The 24,098-nt window shown below is 43.8% G+C and overlaps 1 protein-coding gene across 1 annotated transcript in view; it reads left to right on the forward strand.

The window, feature by feature from the left end:
* The first annotated feature begins 4,083 nt into the window (after positions 1-4,083).
* micos10 (mitochondrial contact site and cristae organizing system subunit 10) overlaps positions 4,084-24,098 on the forward strand; it is a 28,832-nt gene continuing 8,817 nt past the window's right edge. The window contains exon 1 of the mRNA XM_070860947.1: positions 4,084-4,192. Coding sequence (XP_070717048.1) covers positions 4,129-4,192 — 64 coding nt within the window. The 5' untranslated portion in view covers positions 4,084-4,128. The remainder of the gene's footprint in view (positions 4,193-24,098) is intronic.

Genomic DNA, 24,098 nt, shown 5'->3' on the forward strand with positions numbered 1-24,098 from the left:
AATTGAGTGTAATATCTCCAAGTTTGCAGATGACACTAAGCTGGGTGGCAGTGTGAGCTGCGAGGAGGATGCTAAGAGGCTGCAGGGTGACTTGAACAGGTTAGGTGAGTGGGCAAATGCATGGCAGATGCAGTATAATGTGGATAAATGTGACGTTATCCACTTTCGTGGCAAAAACATGAGGGCAGAATATTATCTGAATGGCGGCAGATTAGGAAAAGGGGAGGTGCAATGAGACCTGGGTGTCATAGTACATCAGTCATTGAAAGTTGTCATGCAGGTACAGCAGGCGGTGAAGAAGGCAAATGGCATGTTGGCCTTCATAGCTAGGGGATTTGAGTATAGGAGCAGGGAGGTCTTACTGCAGTTGTACAGGTGAGGCCTCACCTGGAATATTGTGTTCAGTTTTGATCTCCTAATCTGAGGAAGGATGTTTTTGTTATTGAGGGAGTGCAGCGAAGGTTCACCAGACTGATTTCCGGGATGGTAGGACTGACATATGAGGAGAAACTGAATCGACTGGGCCTGTATTCACTGGAGTTTAGAAGAATGAGAGGGATCTCGTAGAAACATATAAAATACTGACGGGACTGGACAAGTTAGATGCAGGAAGAATGTTCCCGATGTTGGGGAAGTCCAGAACCAGGGGACACAATCTAAGGATAAGGGGCAAGCCATTTAGGACCGAGATGAGGAGAAACTTCTTCACTCAGAGAGTTGTTAACCTGTGGAATTCTCTATCGCAGAGAGTTGTTGATGCCAGTTCGTTGGATATATTCAAGAGGGAGTTAGATATGGCCCGTATGACTAAAGGGATCAAGGGGTATGGAGAGAAAGCAGGAAAGAGGTAGTGAGCTGATGATTAGTCATGATCTTATTGAATGGTGGTGCAGGCTCGAAGGGCCGAATGACCTTCTCCTGCATCTATTTCCTATGTTTCTATGTTAACTCCAGCGGTATCCTGACAAAATGTCTAGAGCATGAATTTGTCATCACAAACACCTTGTTCTGACAGAGGGACAAATACAAGGCGTGTGCAACACGCTCGCTCCAAACACTGGCACCTGCTCGACTATGTCATCGTCCGAGCCAGGGATCGCAAGGATGTGCGCATCACCCGTGCCATGACAGGAGCTGATGACTGCTGGACGGACCACCGCCTAATCCGATCCATCATTGACATCAACATAGCCCCAAAGTGAAGGGGGCAGCAGAAGCAGTGTCGCAAAAAAGTCAATGCCGGGGCACTTAAGGACCCAACTAAGAGAGCCCTTTGCGTCAGCGCCTCTCAGCTAACCTGGCGTGCCTTGATGACCCCGAGATGCTGAATGCCCACAGCGCTTGGTCTGCCCTCCAGGCCTCCATAACCAGTGCCTGCAAAGAGACGCTTGGTCACTCAACCAGGAAACACCCGGACTGGTTTGATGAGAATGATCAGGAGATTCAAGAGCTAATAGATTGCAAGCGAAGGGCATTTCTGAGCCTTAAACAGCAACCCAACTCGGGAGCAGCAAAGCAGCATTACAGATGGCTAAAGGCTAAGGTCCAACAAAAAACACGGGACCTAAAGAACAGATGGTGGATGGTGAAAGCATTGGAGAAACAGTAGCTGGCCGACAGCCATGATGTGTGAGGATGTTTCATCGCAGTCAAAGCCACATACGGTCCAAACACCGAAGGCCCCACCCCACTGCTGTCCAAGAACGGGGAAACACTCATCAAGGACACCGAGGCAGTCAGGGCCTGCTGGAAGGAGCACTTTGAAGATCTCCTCAATCGGGACTCTGCCTTTGGCTCGAGTGTTCTCGACTCCATTCCACAGCATGCTACCCGCCACCACCTCAGTGAGACCCCAACACTGCACGAGGAAGAAAAAGCCATGACAGCCAAAAAACAAGGCCACGGGAGCGGATGGAATCCCTGCTGAGGCACTGAAGTATGGCGGAGAGGCACTGCTGGCGCAAATACACGACCTCATCTCTCGCATCTGGAGGGAGGAGAGCAGGCCGGGAGATCTTAGATATGCAGTGATCGTGACCATCTTTAAAAAAGAGGACAAGTCCAACTGCAGCAACTAAAGAGGAATCTCCCTGCTATCAGCCACTGGGAAAGTCGTCGCTAGAGTCCTCCTCAACCGTCTTCTCCATGTGGCCGAGAAGCTCCTCCCGGAGTCGCAGTGCGGATTTCGTTCCCTCCAGGGCACAACGGACATGATTTTTGCAGTGCACCAGCTGCAGGAAAAATGCAGGGAACAGCGCCAGCCCTTATACATGGCCTTCTTCGACCTTACAAAGGTCTTTGACATTGACAACCTCAAGGGTCTATGGAGTGTCCTCCTCCGTTTCGGATGCCCCCAAAAGTACATCACCATCCTCCGCCTGCTCCATGACGACATGCAGGCCGTGATCCTTACCAACGGATCCATCACAGACACAATCCACGTCCAGACCTGTGTCAAGCAGGGCTGCATCATCACCCCAACCCTCTTCTCAATCTTCTTCGCTGCCATGCTCCACCTCACAGTTGACAAGCTCCCCGCTGGAGTGGAACTAAACTGCAGAATCAGTGGGAAACTCTTCAACCTTCGCCGTCTCCAGGCCAGGTCCAAGACCACTCCAACCTCTGTCGTCGAGCTACAGCATGCGGGCGCGCCTGCATCTGTGCATACACAGAGGCTGAACTCCAGGACATAGTCGACGTATTTACCGAGGCGTATGAAAGCATGGGCCTTACGCTAAACATCACTAAGACAAAGGTCCTCCACCAGCCTGTCTTCGCTGCACAGACATCAAGATCCACGGCATGGCCCTGGACAACATGGACCACTTCCCTTATCTCGGGAGCCTCCTATCAACAAGAGCAGGCATTGACGAGATCCAACACCGCCTCCAGTGCGCCAGTGCAGCCTTCGGCCGCCTGAGGAAAAGAGTGTTTGAAGACTGGGCCCTCAAAACTATCAACAAGCTCATGGTCTACAGGGTCGTAGTAATACCTGCCCTCCTGTATGGCTCAGAGACGTGGACCATGTACAGTATACACCTCAAGTCGCTGGAGAAATACCACCAGCGATGTCTCCGCAAGATCCTACAAATCCCCTGGGAGGACAGACGCACCAACATTAGCGTCCTCATTCAGGCCAACATCCCCAGCATTGAAGCACTGACCACACTTGATCAGCTCCGCTGGGCAGGCCACATAGTTTGCATGCCAGACACGAGACTCCCAAAGCAAGCGCTCTACTCGGAACTTGTCCACGGCAAACGAGCCAAAGGTGGGCAGAGGAAACGTTACAAGTACACCCTCAAAGCCTCCCTGATAAAGTGCGACATCCCCACTGATACCTGGGAGTCCCTGACCAAAGACCACCCTAAGTGGAGGAAGTGCTTCAGGGAGGGCGCTGAGCTCGTCGAGTATCGTCGCCGAGAGCATGCAGAAATCAAGTGCAGGCAGCGGAAGGAGCGTGCGGCAAACCAGCCTCCCCACCCACCCTTCCCCTCAAACACTGTCTGTCGCACCTGTGACAGAGACTGTGCTTCTCCTATTGGACTGTTCAGACACCTAAGAACTCATGCCAAGAGTGGAAGCAAGTCTTCGATTCCGAGGGACTGCCTGTGATGACAACCGCTCGTCCAAAAGACAGCACCTCCAACAGTATTGCACTGGAGCGTCAGCCTAGATTTATGTGCTCAAGTCTTTGGAGTGAGACTTGAACTCACAGCCTTCCGACTCAGAGGCGTGAGTGCTAAACACTGAGCCACGGCTGACCCCAATGAGTTTGCTTGGTTACTAATGAATTTGCGGAATTATTGATAGGTTTTCAAAATTGTTAATGGGTTTGTTGGATTATTGATTTGACTTTTTAGAGTTATTGATGAGTTTTGCAGGGCTGATGAGGGAGGCTTTGTCGTGTTGTGGATTATTTAGCAGGGCTATTAATGATTTGTATGTGGCTATTGATGGAATTGGCTGGCCTACTGATGCATTTGTCGGGTTGCTGATGGAGCTGTGTGCCTTGCTCAGTCTGTGGCTGTTGCTCCGCCTCCTCCGGGGTCACGTGCTCTCGGTCGGGCCCCGCCTCTTGCCCCTCGCGGCCAGTTCTCGCGAGAGCCGGGCGCGGGGCAGAATAAGATGGCGGAGGCCGAACTCGAGAAGAAGGTGGAGCGCTGCTTGGCGGACACGGTGATGAAATTAGGTAAAGTTGATCGGAGCGCAGCCGATGCCTCGGGGACCGTTGCTTCCTGAGCTGGCGGATGGTTTGGTGGAGGGGTATGTTGCAGGGCGGTCGGAGATTGAGCCCGGGGCCTAGGTTGCAGGCCTTGGGCAAGGTGTCCTGTCACTGAGTCGCTTTAATTCGTAGCACCAGCTCAGCCCGTTATCAATAACGGTGCCGCGGAGCAAACGGACAGGCGCGTTATTATTTCCCCCGCCACCCCAGTTACTTGAGACAGTTCTAGCACAAGGGGTTAAATGCCTTTGCTGACGGGTGTCTGCCCTCCTCACTAACTATTCTCTCTCCTCATGGGCTCTGGCTTGGCTGAGAGTCCACCGATTTCGGCCCCTTTCGGTACCCCATCTAACGGCCATTCTTCACCTGTTGCCCTTGATGGTGAGTGTTGCTTGGCCCTTTGACCTTGGAGGCTTCGAAAGGGGAAATATGCACATATTCTGCCCCTGATCACTATCTGATGCCTCCTGTTAGTTGTGGATGTTGGAATGAGGACAGGATCAGAAAATATTCGAGAAGCACCCTTGTTTATGGAGAAAGCACGCAGGTTAATGTTTCAGGTTCACACCCAAAACAGTAACATGTCTTCTCTCCACAGATGTGCTGGTGTATTTCTGTCATTTTCTACTTTTTTTGTTTCTGATTTTCCAACATCTGCAGTATTTTGTTTTTTGAGGATAGGGCCTGACTGATGTCTTGACAGTCAAGAAATGAAAGAGCTTTGATTTTTATATATCTCTGCTCCACTCCCACTCTGATCTCTCCATCCTCTGACACCTGCACTGTTACATTGAAGTGCAACACAAGCTTGAGGAAAAGCACCTCATCTTTTGTTTAGGCACTTTATAGCTTTCTGGACTCAACATAAAGAGTTCAACAATTTCAGACCTTAACTGTTGCCCATATTTTGCTCTTGGTATTTTCATTTTCTCTCTCTCTCTCTCTCTCTCTCTCTCTCTGGCAGCTGGTAATTATTCTTCCATTCACACCCTATCTAAACTAATCATCTTTCAACTTCTGCCATTACCATCTCAAGTTGGCCTATTATCCCTTGTCTCAATTCTCTCCTGTCTTCCACCCTATCACAGACCTTCCCTTTGGTTCTTTCCTCCCCTCCCCCTTTCAGTGCGCCTTAAGAATCTGTTCACTTTAAAAATTTGTTAGTTCTGACGAAGGGTCATTGACCTGAAACGTTAACTCTGTTTCTCTCCACAGATGCTGCTTGACCTGCTGAGATTTCCAGCATTTTCTGTTTTTATTTCAGATTCCAGCATCTACAGTATTTTGCTTTTGTTTGATTTGATATATCCTCATGTTCAAATTCCTCCATGGCCTCTTCCCTCTCTGTCTCTGCAACCACCTCCATCCCTACAACTTTGAGATCTGTGTTCCTCCAACTCTGGCTTCTTAGGCATCCCTCCATTAACATCTTTGCTGCTCCACTTTTCTCTCAGGTTTTAAGATTGACCAAATGTTTGGTCACCTGCCCTAATAAATCAGCCTTTAGCTCAGTGTCAACTTTTGTCTGATTGCCGATTGACCAAAATTTCCTGGATTCTGGAGAGGTCCCAGCAGATTGGAAAACTGCAAATGTAACGTCCCTATTGAAAGAGGCAGACAAAAATCAGGAAACTATAGACCAGTTAGCCTAACATCTGTGGTTGGGAAGATGTTGCAGTCCATTATTAAAGAAGCAGTAGCAGGACATTTGGAAAAGCAAACTTTGGTCAGACAGAGTCAGCATGGATTTATGAAGGGGAAGTCATGTTTCACAAATTTGCTGGAGTTCTTTGAGGATGTAACGATTAAGGTGGATCAAGGGGAACCAGTGGATGTGGTGTATTTGGACTTCCAGAAGGCATTTGACAAGGTGCCACATAAAAGGTGCATGATAAAAGTTCATGGGGTTGGGGGTAATCTATTAGCATGGATAACAGAAAACAGAGTCGGGATAAATGGTTCATTCTCTGGTTGGCAACCAGTAACTCGTGGGGTGCCGCAGGGATCAGTGCTGGGACCCCAACTATTTACAATCTATATTAACGACTTGGAAGAAGGGACTGAGTATAATGTAGCCAAGTTTGCTGACAATACAAAGATGGGAGGAAAAGCAATGTGAGGAAGAGACACACAATCTGCAAAAGAACATAGACAGGCTAAGTGAGTGGGCAAAAATTTGACAGATGGAGTATAATGTTGGAAAGTGTGAGGTCATGCACTTTGGCAGAAAAAAAATCAAAGAGCAAGTTATTATTTAAATGGAGAAAGATTGCAAAGAGCATGAAACACAAAAGGATAGTATGCGGGTACAACAAATGATCAGGAAGGCCAATGGAATCTTGGCCTTTATTGCAAAGGAGATGGAGTATAAAAGCAGGGAAGTCTTGCTACAGCTATATAGGATATTGGTGAGGCCACACCTGGAATACTGCGTGCAGTTTTGGTTTCCATATTTACAAAAGGATATACTTGCTTTGGAGGCAGTTCAGAGAAGGTTCATTAGGTTGATTCTGGCGATGAGGGGGTTGACTTATGAGGAAAGGTTGAGTAGGTTGGACCTCTACTCATTGGAATTCAGAAGAATGAGGGGTGATCTTATCGAAACGTATAAGATTTATGAGGGGGCTTGACAAGGTGGACGCAGAGAGGATTTTCCACTGATGGGGGAGATTAGAACTAGAGGGCATGATCTTGGAATAAGGGGCTGCCCGTTTAAAATTGAGATGGAGAAATGTCTTCTGAGGGTTGTAAATCTCTGGAATTCGCTGCCTCAGAGCTGTGGAAGCTGGGACATTGTCTATTTCTGTCTTAAATTTATTCAGTTTCTTAACCGATAAAGGGTTATGAGGAGCGGGCGGGGAAGTGGAGCTGAGTCCATGATCAGATCAGCCATGATCTTATTGAATGGCGGAACAGGCTCGAGGGGCTGAATGGCCTACTCCTGCTCCTATTTCCTATGTTCTTACACTTCTGTGAAAAGCCTTGGAATGTTATACTATGGTAAAAGGGCTATATAAATGCAAGTTATTGCTGTTTTATACTGCCTTCAGGGTGTCCGTGTGGATATATTGACGAGCACAGCATAATCTATTTTTTTTCTTGGTAGTTGAGGGACAAACGTTGGTTCGGGCACTTAAAATAATGCCGTGGTTCTTTTATGTCCGCTTGAAGGGACAGATGGGATCTCTGTTTAATGTCTTACTTGAAAGATGGCATCTCCACCAATACTCCCTGCCCCCCCCCGGGTGAGGTACAGATAAAGTGAAAAGAAGTGTAGTATATCATTGGATACTGTGCATGCATCCAAGCAAATGGAACCGGCACCAGGAAAGGATTAGACCTGCGTGTATGTATAGTCACTAAACCATTGGTGTCTTTACCCACCAAACCCACAGAGGGAGACTTCCTTTTTTTTAAAAAAAGGGCAACTTTTGTTGAACTTGTGAGCCTTCATATGTGGAATGCTTCAGTGTCTGGTGAGATTGTTGATCCAGAGAAGTTTTGCATCTGTGGGCTGATGGTTAATTAGATAGTTTACCATTTATTGCAACAATAAGGTACCAAGTGTGCCGGTTGTAACAATATTTGATCCACGAAAAGGCATTTCAAGTAAAGGGATGGGTGGGGGGTCCTTATGATCAGGACATGTCTGTGTAACTTGAATTTGCTCTTGGTTTGCATGTGCTTTTTGGCTGCTGCTCCAGACCTGCTACCTCCCCATTTTTCCCTCTTGGGCTCTTCTTCGGTTTCAACAACAGCAACAACTTGTATTTATATAGCACCTTTTAATGTAGTTTCACAGGAGTATTATGAGATAAAAATTTCAGCAAGATGTCTGTGCTGCTCTAATACTGCCCTCCTTGAGCATCCCTGATTATAATTGCTTAACCATGCCTTCTGTTGCCTCGGCCCTAAGCTTTGAAATTCCCTGCCTAAACCTCTCTGCCTCTCTCTACCTCTTTCTTCCTTCAAGATGCTCCTTAAAACCTACCTCTTTGATCAAGCTTTTGGTCACCTGCCCTAATTTCTCCTTATGTGGCTCGGTGTCAAATATTCCCGTGAAGCGCCTTGGGACATTTTGCTACATTAAAGGTGCTATATAAATAAATAAAGTTGTTGTTGTCTTGGATTAGCCACTATTTCCTCCAGCTAAATATTGGGAGGATCAAAGCCATCGTCAGGCTTCGAACTACAAACTCTATGCTTGCCAGGGACTCCATGCCCCTCCCTGGCCATGTCATTGGTTGAACCTCAAAAGTAGTAATCTCGGGATTGCTACCAGTGCCACGTGCTAGTCAGTAGGAATCGCAGGATAGCGCAGATGAATACGTGGCTTGAGCAGTGGTGCAGCAGGGAGGGATTCAAATTCCTGGGGCATTGGAACCGGTTCTGGGGGAGGTGGGACCAGTCCGGACGGTCTGCACCTGGGCAGGACTGGAACCAATGTCCTAGGGGGAGTGTTTGCTAGTGCTGTTGGGGAGGCGTTAAACTAATATGGCAGGGGGATGGGAACCAATGCAGGGAGACAGAGGGAAACAAAAAGGAAACAAAAGCAAAAGACAGAAAGGAGATGAGTAAAAATGGAGGGCAGAGAAACCCAAGCCAAAAAACAAAAAAGGCCACTGAATATAAAGGGGCTGCAGGAGGGGTCAAAACTAAAAATCATGGTTTTAAAAAACTAGGATTAAAACACTACCTAAATGCACGCAGCATTCGAAATAAAGTAAATGAGTTGACGGCATAAATCATTACAAATGGGTATGATTTGGTGGCCATTACAGAAACATGGTTGCAGGGTGGCCAAGACTGGGAATTAAACATACAGGGGTATCTTGACGATTCGGAAAGATAGACAAGAAGGGAAAGGAGGTGGGGTAGCTCTGTTAATAAAGGATGATATCAGGGCAGTTGTGAGACGATATTGGCTCTAATGAGCAAAATGTTGAATCATTGTGGATGGAGATTAAAGATAGTAAGGGGAATAAGTCACTGGTGGGCGTAGGTTATAGGCCCCCAAATAATAACTTCACGGTGGGGGGGCAATAATCAAGGGAATAATGGAGGCGTGTGAAAAAGGAACGGCAGTAGTCATGGGGGATTTTAACCTACATATCGATTGGTCAACTCAAATCGCACGGGGTAGCCTGGAGGAGGAATTCATAGAATGCATACGGGATTGTTTCTTAGAACGGTATGTAACAGAACCTACAAGGGAGCAAGCTATCTTAGATCTGGTCCTGTGTAATGAGACAGGAAAAATAAACGATCTCCTAGTAAAAGATCCCCTTGGAATGAGTGATCACAGTATGGTTGAATTTGTAATACAGATTGAGGGTGAGGAAGTTGTCTCAAACGAGCGTACTATGCTTAAACAAAGGGGACTACAGTGAGATGAGGGCAGAGTTGGCTAAAGTAGACTGGAAACACAGACTAAACGGTGGCACAATTGAGGAACAGTGGAGGACTTTTAAGGAGCTCTTTCATAATGCTCAACAAAAATATATTCCAGTGAAAAAGAAGGGTGGTAAGAGAAGGGATAACCAGCCGTGGATAACCAAGGAAATAAAGGAGAGTATCAAATCAAAGACCAATGCGTATAAAGTGGCCAAGGTTAGTGGAAAACTAGAAGATTGGGAAAATTTTAAACAGCAAAGAATGACTAAAAAAGTAATAAAGAAAGGAAAGATAGATTTCAAAGGTAAACTTGCGCAAAACATAAAAACAGATAGTAAAAGCTTTTACAAATATATAAAACGGAAAAGAGTGACTAAAGTAAATGTTGGTCCCTTAGAAGATAAGAAGGGGGATTTAATAATGGGAAATGTGGAAATGGCTGAGACCTTAAACAATTATTTTGCTTTGGTCTTCACAGTGGAAGACACAAAAACCATGCCAAAAATTGCTGGTCACAGGAATGTGGGAAGGGAGGACCTTGAAACAATCACCATCACTAGGGGGTAGTGCTGGACAGGCTAATCGGACTCGAGGTAGACAAGTCTCCTGATGAAATGCATCCCAGGGTATTAAAGGAGATGGCGGAAGTTATAGCAGATGCATTCGTTATAATCTACCAAAATTCTCTGGACTCTGGGGAGGTACCAGCGGATTGGAAAGCAGCTAATATAACGCCTCTGTTTAAAAAAAAAAGGGGGCAGACAAAAGGCAGGTAACTATAGGCCCGTTAGTTTAACATCTGTAGTGGGGAAAATGCTTGAAGCTATCATTAAGGAAGAAATAGCGGGACATCTAGATAGGAATAGTGCAATCAAGCAGACACAGCATGGATTCATGAAGGGGAAATCATGTTTAACTAATTTACTGGAATTATTTGAGGATATAACGAGCATGGTGGATAGAGGTGTACCGATGGATGTGGTGTATTTAGATTTCCAAAAGGCAGTCGTTAAGGTGCCACACAAAAGGTTACTGCAGAAGATAAAGGTACGCGGAGTAAGAGGAAATCTATTAGCATAGATAGAGAATTGGCTGGCGAACAGAAAGCAGAGAGTCGGGATAAATGGGTCCTTTTCGGGTTGGAAATCGGTGGTTAGTGGTGTGCCACAGGGATCGGTGCTGGGACCACAACTGTTTACAATATACATAGATGACTTGGAAGAGGGGGACAGAGTGTAATGTAACAAAATTTGCAGATGACACAAAGATTAGTGGGAAAGCGGGTTGTGTAGAGGACAGAGAGGCTGCAAAGAGATTGATAGGTTAAGCGAATGGGCTAAGGTTTGGCAGATGGAATACAATGTCGGAAAGTGTGAGGTCATCCACCTTGGTTGGTGGGGGGGGGGGAAAGGAAACAGTAAAAGGGAATATTATTTGAATGGGGAGAAATTACAACATGCTGAGATGCAGAGGGACCAGGGGGTCCTTGTGCATGAAACTCTTTTTTAGAGTTTATCTGTAAAACATAAAACATTAAACCGTGCCACCCGCCCTGGATATGACAGCAGACATTTACAAGGCCCCTTTTTTTTCTTTTTTTTGGGTTTTTTTTTGGGCACTAAAATCATCTTTTTCCCCAGTGCCCCCTATAAAAGGGAAGGGGACACTAAAAACACCGGCAATTAAAACAAATTAAACTTTAAAATGTAAAATCAAATTAAAATTTGGTTGCCGGGCGTGATGATGCACTCCAGGCCCTCCGGTGCCCACCTCTCGCGGAAGGCCGCGAGCGTACCGGTGGACACCGCGTGCTCCATCTCCAAGGACACCCTGGACCATCCCAAAAAGTTAGTTTGCAGGTGCAGCAGGTAATCAGGAAGGCGAATGGAATGTTGGCCTTCATTGCGAGAGGGATGGAGTACAAAAGCAGGGAGGTCCTGCTGCAACTGTATAGGGTATTGGTAAGGCTGCATCTGAAGTACTGTGTGCAGTTTTGGTCACCTTACCTTATGATGATAAATTGAGTAGACTGGGTCTTTACTTGTTGGAGTTTAGAAGGATGAGGGGTGATCTTATAGAAACATTTAAAATCATGAAAGGGATAGACAAGATAGAGGCAGAGAGGTTGTTTCCACTGGTAGGGGAGGCTAGAACTAGGGGGCACAGCCTCAAAATGCAGGGGAGCCAATTTATAACCGAGTTGAGAAGGAATTTCTTCTCCCAGTGGGTTGTGAATCTGTGGAATTCTCTGCCCAAGGAAGCAGTTGAGGCTAGCTCATTGAATGTATTCAAGTCACAGAGATAGATGTTTAACCATTAAGGGTTACGGGGAGAGGGCGGGTAAGTGGAGCTGAGTCCACGGCCAGATCAGCCATGATCTTATTGAATGGCGGAGCAGGCTCGAGGGGCTAGATGGCCTACTCCTGTTCCTAATTCTTATGTTCTTGTGTTCTTATAACTGGGCTGTTTGCATCCGAGTCGACCCACAGCTGTATTTCTGAGGCATCACAATGGCTGCCGAGTTCTACCTCTAACATTACATGCCTCTGCCTCACCTCAGCACCTCTCATTCATGCTTTTGTTACCACCAACTGGACTTTGAATGTTCTCCTGGTCGGCTCAACCCCCTCCGTAAATTTAAGCTCTTCCAAAACTCTGCTGCCTGTATCAGTACCAAATTCTGATGATGCATCACCCCTGTCCTTGCTGGCTTGCATTGGTTCTCTGTGTCCTAATGTAAAATTGCCATTTGTTAAAACCCCTTCATGGTTGTGCCCCTCCCTATCTCAGTAGCCTCCTCCAACCTGACAACTCTACCCCCTCAAGCACTGCATTCCACTGACTGTTCTCTTGTGCATGCCCCCCCTCCCTTGGTTCTGCGCACCAGGTCCTTGCAGCAGAGCTGTAATCCTTGCCACTGGACCAAGAGCTCGCTCTGTCAAACCAGTGTGGTGGCTGGTGTGCAATGGCCACCCCACGTTTATATTAAAAAAATGCACGCACAGGCATCTTCCACCCTTCAACATGTAGTTTGGGAACTGGAATATTAGATCCTTCATTGAAACACCTGTGAACTCATCCCTTTTTTTGGCGTGGTAGCAAGTTATCCTCGATACGAGGGGCCGCCAATAATGATAGTTCCACAGTTGGTGGCCATACCTTCAGCTGCCTCGGCAACCACTTCTCCACTTCCCTCTTGGACGTAAAAGATCCCATGTCACTATTTCAAAGAAGAGCAGGGGAATTATCCCTGGTGTCTTGGCCAATATTTGTCTCTCAACCAACATAACAAGAACAGTTTATCTGGTCATTATCACATTACTGTTTGTGGAAGTTGCTGTGTGCAAACTGGCTGCTACGTTTACTTTACAACAGTGACTACACTCCAAAAGTACTTCATTGACTATAAAGCGCTTTGAGATGTTCGCTGGTTGTGGAAAGCGCTATATAAATGCAAGTCTGTCTTTCTATCTTGCAGTTTTAAGCCCCCCCTTTGAAGCCCACATCTTCAAACAAGCTTTTGGTCATCTCTCCTCCATTTGTCAAGCTTCTTGTGTGTTTTTTTTCTACATTAAAAGTGCTATATAAATGTTGTTTTATATTTCCTGCCTCCTATTAAGTTCATAAATCATGTCAGTGTTGTGAAAATACGACTTTTTCATCCATGCAAACTACTGAAGGTTTGTGTGTCACTCATTACAAAATGTTGGAGTACATAATTTGCTATGATACATTTATTGAGAAACCTAGTTGGTCTCATATGAAATTTCACCTGGAATAAAACTAACCACTTATTGTTGGACAACTATTTGTGTCACAAAATAAGTAAGAACATATTGGGTCAGCTTGTTATCCATGAATCACAGAATTTAAATAAAGGATTGTTTGACAAATGCAAAATCTGGGCTGTAACTGTAACAAGCAATGTCAAATCTTTTGTATAAAACTCTTAAAGGAGCGAAAACTGGACTGGGGCAGCGGAGTTCTTTCTGTAAGAAAACTTTAATAGAAAATACTATCCCATCACACCATCTGTTCCACCTCCTGCCATCTATCTTTGTTTACGTGCTGTTTCGTGGAGGGTCGTTATCTTGGACTGGCCTAATGTTGTCCCCACTAGCAGTTGCTCTGTTCTTTCAAACTTTGGTAAAGAATGAAGAGCTTGCATTTATATAGGCACCTTTCATGACTTCAGGCCATCTAAAAATGCTTCATAACCATTGAATACTTTTGAAGTGTAGTCAATGTTTTGTAGGTAAATGCAGTAGCCAATTCCACAAACAGCAGTGAAATGAATGAAACAGTTAAATTGTTTTTGATGGTGTTGGTTTAGCGATCTCCCTGCTGGTCAAAAAACTGACATGGGACCGTTTCCATTCCTGTGACTTAGTTGGTAGCATTCTCGCCTCTCGAGTCAGAAGGTTGTAGGTTCAAGTTGCCTCGAGACTTGAGAGAGAAAATCTAGGCTGCCACTCGCCTGCAGTATTGAGGGAGTGCTGCACTGAGGTGCTGTCTTTCAGATGAGACGTCTGCTCTCCCATGGCAATATTTTGAGGAAGAGCAGGGGAGTTATCCCTGGTATCCTGGCCAATATTTATCCCTCAATCAACATCACTAAAACAGTAGTATAGTATTAGGCAGTCCCTCGTATCGAGGATGACCTGCTTCCACACACAAATAGATGAGTTCACAGGTGTTCTAAACAGATTATCTGGTCAATATCAGATTGTTTGTGGGAGCTTGCTGTATGTGAATTGGCTGCTGTATTTCCTACATTGCAATAGTTACTGCATTTCAAAAGGTACGTCATTGGCTGTAAAATGCTTTAGGATGTCCTGAGATTGTGAAAGGCATATAAATGCAAGGTTTTTTTTCTTCTTTCGTCTCAAGTGCATGGACCATTATTATTGTCTGGTGCAAAAAAAGTGGCATCTCAAACAATGAAGCATTCCTTCAGCACTGCACTAAAATGGTATTCTAGATTATATGCTGAAATTCTGGAGTAGGGCTTGAACCCACCACCTTCTGGCTCACGGATGCATTGTGCTACCAACTGAGGCAAGCTGACAGAAAGATTGTGGAGCTACACTGGTGACCCAGTGGGCAGACTCACTACCTTGTATAGTACTAAGCCATATATAGCTGAAAAGAAAATAATTAGAATCTCCAACGTGGAGTTCAGAAAGGAAGCTTTTGCATGAGAAACCTCATCGAGTTCTTTTGAGAAGGTGATGGATATGGTTGATGAGGGAAATGCAGTGGATGTGGTGTACATAGACATTCAGAAAATTAAGGAGTATGGAATTGGGGGGTGGGCAGGAAATTGGACTAAAAAGTGGTTCGAAGGTAAGAAACAGATTGGGGATTCAAGTCACTTTCTCTGGAGAGCAGTGCCTCACAGGGTTCTGGTCTGTGACAGCTTCTGTTTTTACTGTCTATCATTGATTTGGATATAGGGCTCGAGAGTGTGGTGTCCAAATTTGCAGATGATACTAAAATAAGAGGCATAATAAATAATTTTGAGAACCAAAGGAAGCTGCAAGGGATATTGAGCAGAGGATGGAATGGGCAAAAAAGTGGTAGATGGAATTGAATGTCTAATCTGATTTTGGTTTTTTTTAATTAGCAATTATACTTTTGGGGGAAAGCTAGGTGATGTGGAAGAGGAGGTTCAGGTTCTTAAGACATTAAAAACAGCACCTTCAAGTAGGTAATTCCATTAGACAAGCTAGCATCGTGGATTTTATGATGAGGTGTAGAATATCAAAGTCTATGTAATGGTGAATCTGCATAAAACTGTAGTAACAGCACTGTTCTTAGTTTTACATTAAGGATGTTGAGGCAAATGAGAATTTACAGTGCAGATTAACTAGGATACTTACTGGAACGAGGAACTAAAAGTACGAAGGAAGACGAGCAATTGGAGCTGTTTTATTAGAATGGAGGAGATTAACATGTAATTTGATAGTGGTGTTTAAAATCATGAAGCGAAGGAACAGACAATCGAAATTTTCTGCTGATTTGAACAGTCTAGAACGAGATGTGATCGATTTAAGAGCTTTAGGATGGAAAACAAGAGAAAAACATTTCTAACAGGTTTACGAGGCTGTGGGATGCACTATCGGAGTGAGTGAAGCAAAAAGCAACTTTTGAGGGTAGGCCAGATAGGTGGTTGAAGAAAATGGGTTAAACGGATACAGGAATAGAGATGGCTCATGGGATAAGTTACTACTGCTTGTATGGAGAAGAAACGTGAATACAAACTGGTTTAGAAGAACGACCTCCTTCCATGTTGTCATTTCTACGTAGCTGGTCCCCAGGTCTTTGCTGAGTGAGCTGATTTTAGCCAGGGTTTTAGTTGAATCTTTCAGTGCCCCGAAACTAGAGAGGTAAATATTAGCTAGAGGTTCCCGATATTGATCTATCTTTGTGCATGTTAGAAAGTCTGTATGTGTGGACGTCGGATGAGGACTACATTTGGTTCAGTGTAATGCCCTCCACTGTTGGATAGCCTGTCGATACTTAAAGTTTGGTTCACACGTGAATAATGGCCACTTGGGTAAAATATGAAAGGTACGTGTAGAATAACCCCAGCAGAAATCCATTCAGGAGTGCAGGAGAGGAATTCCACCTTCAGGAATGGAGCAGAGAAATTGGCAACAAGACTGTGACAGTCAGTGGCAGCTGATGAATATACTGTACTTAGTAAGGATTTCCTTGCTTGAGTTCAGCTGTATGAATCTGCTCTGATGAAATGCCTTTGACTTGCAAACAAAACATTAAATATTTATAGTAAATTGTCTTTTTAAACTAAGAGGGAGGTAAGAATAATGTTTCTCTTCAAAATGACACAAGGCAAATAACAGGGTGTGTGTTGTGTATTGCTGAGAGTGAAGCTATAACCAAAATAATATACTACATCAGTAGCAGCTCTTGCTAATTTTAAAGAGAGTTATTATGACGCATTCATGCTGTGTCAGCACGTTGTTTTAGTTTCGAGCTCTATTGGATGACATTTAGAAACGTAACTTATGTTTAGTTAATTATGTTTTGTCAATGAGGTTTACAGCTGGTACAAAAATAACCAGAGACTTGGGAACAGATTTCTAGGCCACGTAGCTTTTGGGAGGTAAAGAGGAAATTTACATGATGCAGAACATAGTTTTACAAAAGTTTTAAATTCATTTTTCCCCAGTTTTCCTTTCTCATGAAGGTCTTTACTCGTGCTGAGGTTCATTCGGTCTGGCAGCACTCCAGTACCATCCCCAAATAGCCATTCTCTGTGTGTGAGCCGGCTTTGGGTGTGATTCCCTCCAGCATTGAATTTGGTCCTGTCCTCGCCCAACAGCCAGTCTGGGTCATTAGAATCAGAAGCAAGAGTTCAAAGTTATTCAGTGTCTCTTCAAGCCGTGTGTGACACTTACCTATGATATAAAGGTGAAAAACAAATTTGCTGCTCTTGGAGTGAAGCCAGATATCCAGAACGTTGCTTATAACTCAGACATTCTCTCGGGCTCAATTGACAAATAACCACAAATATGAATGGAGAGTGTTTTATTTACTATTAATGTTAATGTGTTCCTTTATTTATTTCTTCAGGAAGTATTTCCATAATTCCATTCAACATTTATCTCCTCCCTCGGAGATTTGTGTATTTTGCAGTTCTGCACCATTTAATACGTTTTGCGCTCCTTTTTTAAATCTATTTGTAAGATCTCGTGCCCTACTCCTAGCTCCTACCAAAGCTGCTCTGCATGCGCTAAATAAATCATTGGTAGTTCTCCCACCTCTGGGTCAAAAGGTTGTGGGTTTGAGGACTATCCGTTGGGTTTCAGCTCGCAGTCGAAGTTGCCATCCTAGTGGCGTGCTGAGAGAATGTTTTATTGATAGAGTTGCCCTTTAGATGAGATGTTAAATCCTCAAAGCCTCCCTGATAAAGTGCAACATCCCCACTGACACCTGGGAGTCCCTGACCCAAGTGGAAGAAGTGCATCCGAGAGGGCGCTGAGCACCTCGAGTCTCAACGCCGAGAGCATGAAGAAATCAATCGAGCGGAAACTGCGTGCAGCAAACCAGTCCCATCCACCCCTTCCCTCAACGACTATCTGTCCCACCTGTGACAGAGTCTGTGGCTCTTGTATTGGACTGTACAGCCACCAAAGAACTCACTTCAGGAGTGGAAGCAAGTCTTCCTCGATTCCGAGGGACTGCCTATGATGATGAATTGAGGATCCAGTTCCCTGTTCCGCTTGTTCTTGTATGTTAATTCTCTTGTGTCCTGGACAATACTTATCCCCTCAAACATTGACTGGTCATTGATCTTGTTGCTGTTTTTGGACTGAGCTGGCATAGAATGGCTTGTCCTATTTCTCTGCATAAGTATATTTAAAATGTAATTGTGTGAAGTGCATATAGATGTTTCAACTTGTGTGCTGTATAAGTGCAACCTTTTAGATATTCTGCATGCATATATATTAAGTGATAAATAATTATTTCCTTATTTTCTCTGACCATCCTAGTAACAGCAGTAGAAACTACAAACTCCATTCTATCCATTGGGCTTGCACACCCTGCAGAGTTTCTTTTAAATTGTGCTTTCTTTTATAAATGTAACTGTATTCTATTTAGCTTTTAATTTTGCTAGTAATTGCTCAGGGATATGTCGGCACTGGGGGAAAGTGGAATAGTTCACATTTTGTGCAGCCAGTCCCAGCATCAATCACTGCAAGGTTGGGTATAGGATGGGTGAGGGGTTGAATGGATCTCGCTTACATTATCCCAGTCTCAAGAGGTTACAGAGTAGCACCCTTGCCTCTGCGTCAGAAGGTTGTGGATTCAAGTCTCACTTCAGGGACGAGCACAAAAATCTAGGCTGACATTCCAGTGCAATACTGAGGGAATGCTGCACTGTCGGAGGTGCTGTCTTTCATATGAAACGTTAAACTGAGGCCCCATCTGCCCCCTCAGCTATATGGAAAAGATCCCATGGCACTATTTTGAAGAAGAGCAGGGAACTTATTCCCGGTGTCCTGGCCAATATTTATCCTTCAATCAACATCACTAATAACAGATTATTATCTCCCAGGCCATTCACATTACTGCTTGTGGGAGCTTGCTGTGTGCAAATTGGCTGCTGCGTTTCCTTCATTACAACAGTGACTATATTTCAAAAAGTACTTAATTTGGCTGTAAATCACTTTGGGACATCTGGTAGTCATATAAGGCGCTATATAAATGCAAATCTTTTTCTTTTACACCTGAATAATGTGTAAGATTTCCACACTGAATGAGACTGAACACCCAAACTCAATTTAACTGCCACCAGAGAGGGGAAGCTTTCATCCAATTGGATTTTGAGCCAACTCACTAATGTGACCAACTGATATCCTCGGAAAATCATTTGGCTTTTAATTCAGCTAATTGCCCTTACTTAGGAATTTAACTTCAGTTCTTTTTTAATAAAAGTACTTTCAGCCTTGTGAATCTAGATGATTTAAAAAAAAAAAAAAAAATCTTTCTTTACTAGTCAACCTGTTGGCAAATTGGGTCTGCTCCTGTGAAGGATATACATGCCTTGGAGGGAATATAACAAAGGTTCACTAGACTAATTCCTGGGATGGGGGGGATTGTCCTGAGAGATTGAGTAGACTAGGCCTACATTCCCTAGAATTTAGAAGAATGAGAGCTGATCTCATTGAAACGTATAAAATTCTTAAGGGGCTTGATGGGGTAGATGCAGGTAGGATATTTCCCTTGGCTTGGGATCACAGGGGTCACAGTCTTGGAATAAGGGGTCGGCCATTTAGGATTGAAAAGAGAAATTTATTTGTTCAAAAGGGTTGTGAATTTTTGGAATTCTCTATCCCAGAGGGATGTGGATACTCAGTCGTTGAGTATATTCAAGACGGAGGTTGATCGATTTTTTGAATACTAAGGGAACCAAGGGACAGGGCGGGAAGGTGAAATTGAGGTACAAGATCTTATTGAATGCCGGAGCAGCCTCGAGGGGCCGAATGGCCTGCTCCTATTCCTTATGTTCTTTGTAGAAATTGACTTCCTAATCTAAGTAATGTAATCTAAATAGTGTGTGCACTGTGGCATCTCCCTGGAAGGGAGGAGGAAAATCAGAAGGCAGCCATGCCTGGTTGTTTTCTGGCCTTTGATCAGTTACAGATGGCATTGCCAGCCTGGGCACAAGAAGAATGACAGACCAGGCAGTGAAAAATGGGAGAAAACATTGCAGGAGCGAGGGAGAGGGAAACTTACCTAGGGGGAAAAAAGGACATTCTGTCTAAAGCTAGCTAGTAGTGTTTGTGTAATCTGATGCCCTGTAGAGGTCACCGCACTTCTCGTAATTTTATACAGATGGCACATTCAAATCAAAAAAAGCACCAAATAAATATGGAAATAAGACAGTCTGTTTGCATTTACTAAAACTCTGTTAGCTGAATTCTCATTGCAAATTGCAACACAAAGGCAGAAATAGATTGATTATGTACTCTCTACCTAATATGGCTGAATATAAAAGGACTGCTGGATTGGTTTTAGCATGATTATTTTTATTTCATCATTAACCTTTCCAGTCACAGAAAGTTTCTTGTCTTTAAAGAGATCAGTAAGATCCTATCTATTGTACATCAGTTGAAATATTAATGTGTAATGCGTAGAAAGAAACTGAATTTAAGATTGTATTCTCTGCTGTTCACATCCTAAATTGGAGCACTCAATTTGATATTTATCAAGGTATTTTAATAAGCACATTGTTGGTTTGGAGCAGCAAGCTCAAATTCAGCCTGGGAATGGATAATGAAGGTCACCTCTTACTGAAGGGTTCTAAAGGTCACACTTTAAATGAGTTTTGGCATCCTCCATCAAGTCCCAATAGAATCTGATCCACAGCACAGAACTACCATTAGCGTACTTCATAAATAATACAGATATTGTGGGAGCACTCAACAGCATATTAATGTTTTGGAGCACAATAAGACCTTCTGTTCCATTTTGAAACCACTTTTACATTTAAGGCTATTGGGCAGGCTAATTGCTCGTGTACTATTTAATTTAATGTGATACTTGTTTCCATCAATCAGTATCAAATTATAAAAACAATTTAAATCCTAAGAACCATCTGGCAACTTTGTGCAGTGAAATGGGTCAGAAGTTTCAGTGAAAGCCGGGTCACTAGATATGGGCTTCAGAAATATTCTACAAGATGCGTTGAATCGTTTGAGCTGTACACCATTCACGATATTGAGGTAGCATGATGGTGATCATTCTCAGTTTGTATTCTGTACCTTTTTTATTTTTATTCATTCCTGGGATGTGAGCGTTGCTGGCAAGGCCAGCATTTATTGCCCATCCCTAATTGCCCTCGAAGGTGATGGTGAGCTGCCTTCTTGAACCGCTGCAGTCCATGCGGCGAAGGTACTCCCATAGTGCTGTTAGGGAGGGTTTTGACCTAGTGGCAATGAAGGAACGGCGATATATTTCCAAGTCAGGATAGTATGCCATTTGGAGTACTTGGAGGTGATGATGCTCCCATGCGCCTGCAGTCCTTGTCCTTCTAGGTGGTAGATGTCGCAGGTTTGGGAGGTGCTGTCAAAGAAGCCATGGTAAGTTGCTGCAGTTCATCTTGTAGATGGTACACACTGCAGCCACAGTGCGCCGGTGGTGGAGGGAGTGAATGTTTAAGGTGGTGGATGGGGTGCCAATCAAGTATGAAGGTGAGAGTCCATTGGCAGACTGATAGCTCCAGTACACCAGGCATGCTGGTGGTCAATTTTAATTAAATCGGCATTGATTGCAGCTCAGTAAAGGAAATGCATGTCAAATGTCAATTTAAAAAGAAACTAGGTTGGATATTGTGACTCTGCCATACCTACATGAAGGCCGATGTTTGGTAAGAAAAAAAATTAAGTAAATAAAACTGCATCAAAGTCAGCGTAAATGGAGTGAGGGGGGGAGGAATAGAGTGCTTATCTCAAATATGTTGCAGGTCACTTTATTACTGACCCAGTTTCCTTGTTGACCTGGTAGCTGTATCTAATGCACTGTTCTGTTGCTATACTTGGCAGAGCTTAGCTTGGAATGTTAGTCCAGCTGAGTCTGATGAAATTGAGGTCCAAATCCACTATACTATATATTTTTATTTTAAAACCATGTCATAGGGGAATGGCAGATTTAATGGGGTAAGTACTCTCATCAACCCTCAGAACTAATGGTTTAAATTTCTTCATGCACCATCTAACGTGCTGGTTAATGCGTTTACATCAAACTCCTGGGTTAATGGCTGTTAAACTAGTGAATAAAAGAATGTATTGTAAACATCTTAACTCCTTTTTATGCACGTTCGCTCATGCTCTCTCTTCCCCTTCTCCACTCCTACCCCTCCCACTTTTCCTGGTCCTTATTCCTCACCATCGTTCCTTTTCTGTCTCTGACCCCTCCTTCCCCCTCAGTCGTCTCCCACCCATTCCCAGTCGCCATCCTTTTGACAATTTTTAATTTAAAAGCCGACTCACTAGCTGCGTGGAACCCCTGGGAACATTGAATGTGACGTTTTACTACATTAAAGACACTACATAAATGCAAGAAGATGTTGTTCAGCTGTCTGTTGTGAGCACTGTCTATTTGATCTCTCCTGATCACTCATCCTCTCCCTAACATGCCTCTGTGTGTCTGTGGTGCCTGCCTCTGTGTGCATATGTGTACATTTCTCTCTCTCTTTCTCGTCCCCCCACCCCACCCAACAACTAGGATTTGCTTAGGAAGCCGGGGTTGGGGGATTAGTTTTGGCAGTCTATATCCAATTTCTACTGGGTGTGGGCCCACAGAACAAAATAGACAATGCTTGCTTAAGTCTGTTGATGTACATGTGTTTCATGTGCTACTCGGTTATAGAATTTCACAGAAATGCAACTTAACGAGACAAAAGAATTGAATGTAGCTGTCCTAGAGGTATTTTGGTCAGTCATTTGAGGTGTGTGCTTTTGATTCATAAGTCATGAATTGAAGTACAGAATGTGAACTATTAAGGGAGTTTGTTAGTTTCTGTTCAAAGTAATTTGTCTTGGAAGTGCCCCTTCTAATTTAGTTCTTATGGTATTTGAAATAGTTTAGGTTATTTCCCTAAAATTTAAGTGAAGTGGCTTTAATGAAATATACTTCAACTTTGCTTAGCCTTCCTCAGCTTCAGATGATCTGTGGGACAGCGTTAAGTTGACACCATCCATTTCAACCCTGCGGTGTTCTTGACGTTTCATTTGCACTGAGATTCTGATTATTTTTCATACGTCATTCGTCTCACGATCTGGCATGCCACCTTCTTTCCTGGGATTGCTCAACCAAGCCTTGGTTAGCTAGGTACATGACCATAAAGTTATGATTGGAGTCTCTTCTTCAACCACTCATTGCTGCTCGTCTTCAACATTAGATTTTGACCCTTTGGATGTTCTCAAGTTCTTTCAGACCCTTCCAGCACTCTGCACTCTACAGAAAAGCACTGATTTGGGCACTGTTGAAAATTTGTATCTTGTTTCCAAAGAGCATGTCACTACAGATTTCCGGGGAAATTTGTTGAGCTCAAAGTGTCCAGTCGTTAAATTATTTGTATGGCTTTTCATGTAGGTATTTTCTTAGAGAAACATTGCACAAAATGCTGCCAACATTCTAAACCAAAACAAAACCCAATCATTTGTATTTTATTGCCAATTTAACCTTTATTGTGTGACTGCTAGGGAGTTGAAGCTTGACTTGGAAGCAAGATCACAGTAAAACCATCTGTAGGGCCGTGGTGTAATTAATTATATCTTGCTCGTGTGGACAGTATTTTAGGCAATGTGTTACCATATAATGGAATTTGAGTATGTAAAAGCCGGAACCTGGTAGACCTGTAAATATGAAAGCTGTTACCGAGACCACTCTCTGTGACCTTGCTCATATATTTGATAATACTCTGGTGAAGGATGAACCAGATTGTGCGACTGAATTTCCGCGCTTCCCGAAAGATAATTCTGCAATCGACTGAAGCAGTCGTGCTTCTAAAATAATTCTTAAGTGGAGTTATCCAGAAATAAAAATGTTGTTGTTGGGAGTGTCCTGCTGTGCTATTGATAGATGTTACTGATGGTAAAAGTGAACTGCATCCTAAAATGGGTGAATCTTCAGTCAATTTAAAAAAAATTTTTTTGCAGCTCTTAATGCTCATTTCCCTTTCACTGCTTGCAAATCGAAGCTCCTATTTATTATATTGAACAGAAACTGTTTAGAATATAACCTATTTAATTAACCGCTATGGAGACTAGTTTGTCTATGCGCAGGCTGAATTGGAGACCAGTACAGGAACCTACAATCACCAGTGTTCTATAATTGATTTCCTATTTTCCACATAGGGATTGGCACTGGTTACTTTAAATATGGCTCAGAAAGTAGTCATATAAATATCAATTATAATTTTACTCTCCAAGTACTGCAGTTGACC

The sequence above is a fragment of the Pristiophorus japonicus genome, chromosome 18 (genome assembly GCF_044704955.1).
Source record: "Pristiophorus japonicus isolate sPriJap1 chromosome 18, sPriJap1.hap1, whole genome shotgun sequence".
Classification (NCBI taxonomy): domain Eukaryota; kingdom Metazoa; phylum Chordata; class Chondrichthyes; family Pristiophoridae; genus Pristiophorus; species Pristiophorus japonicus.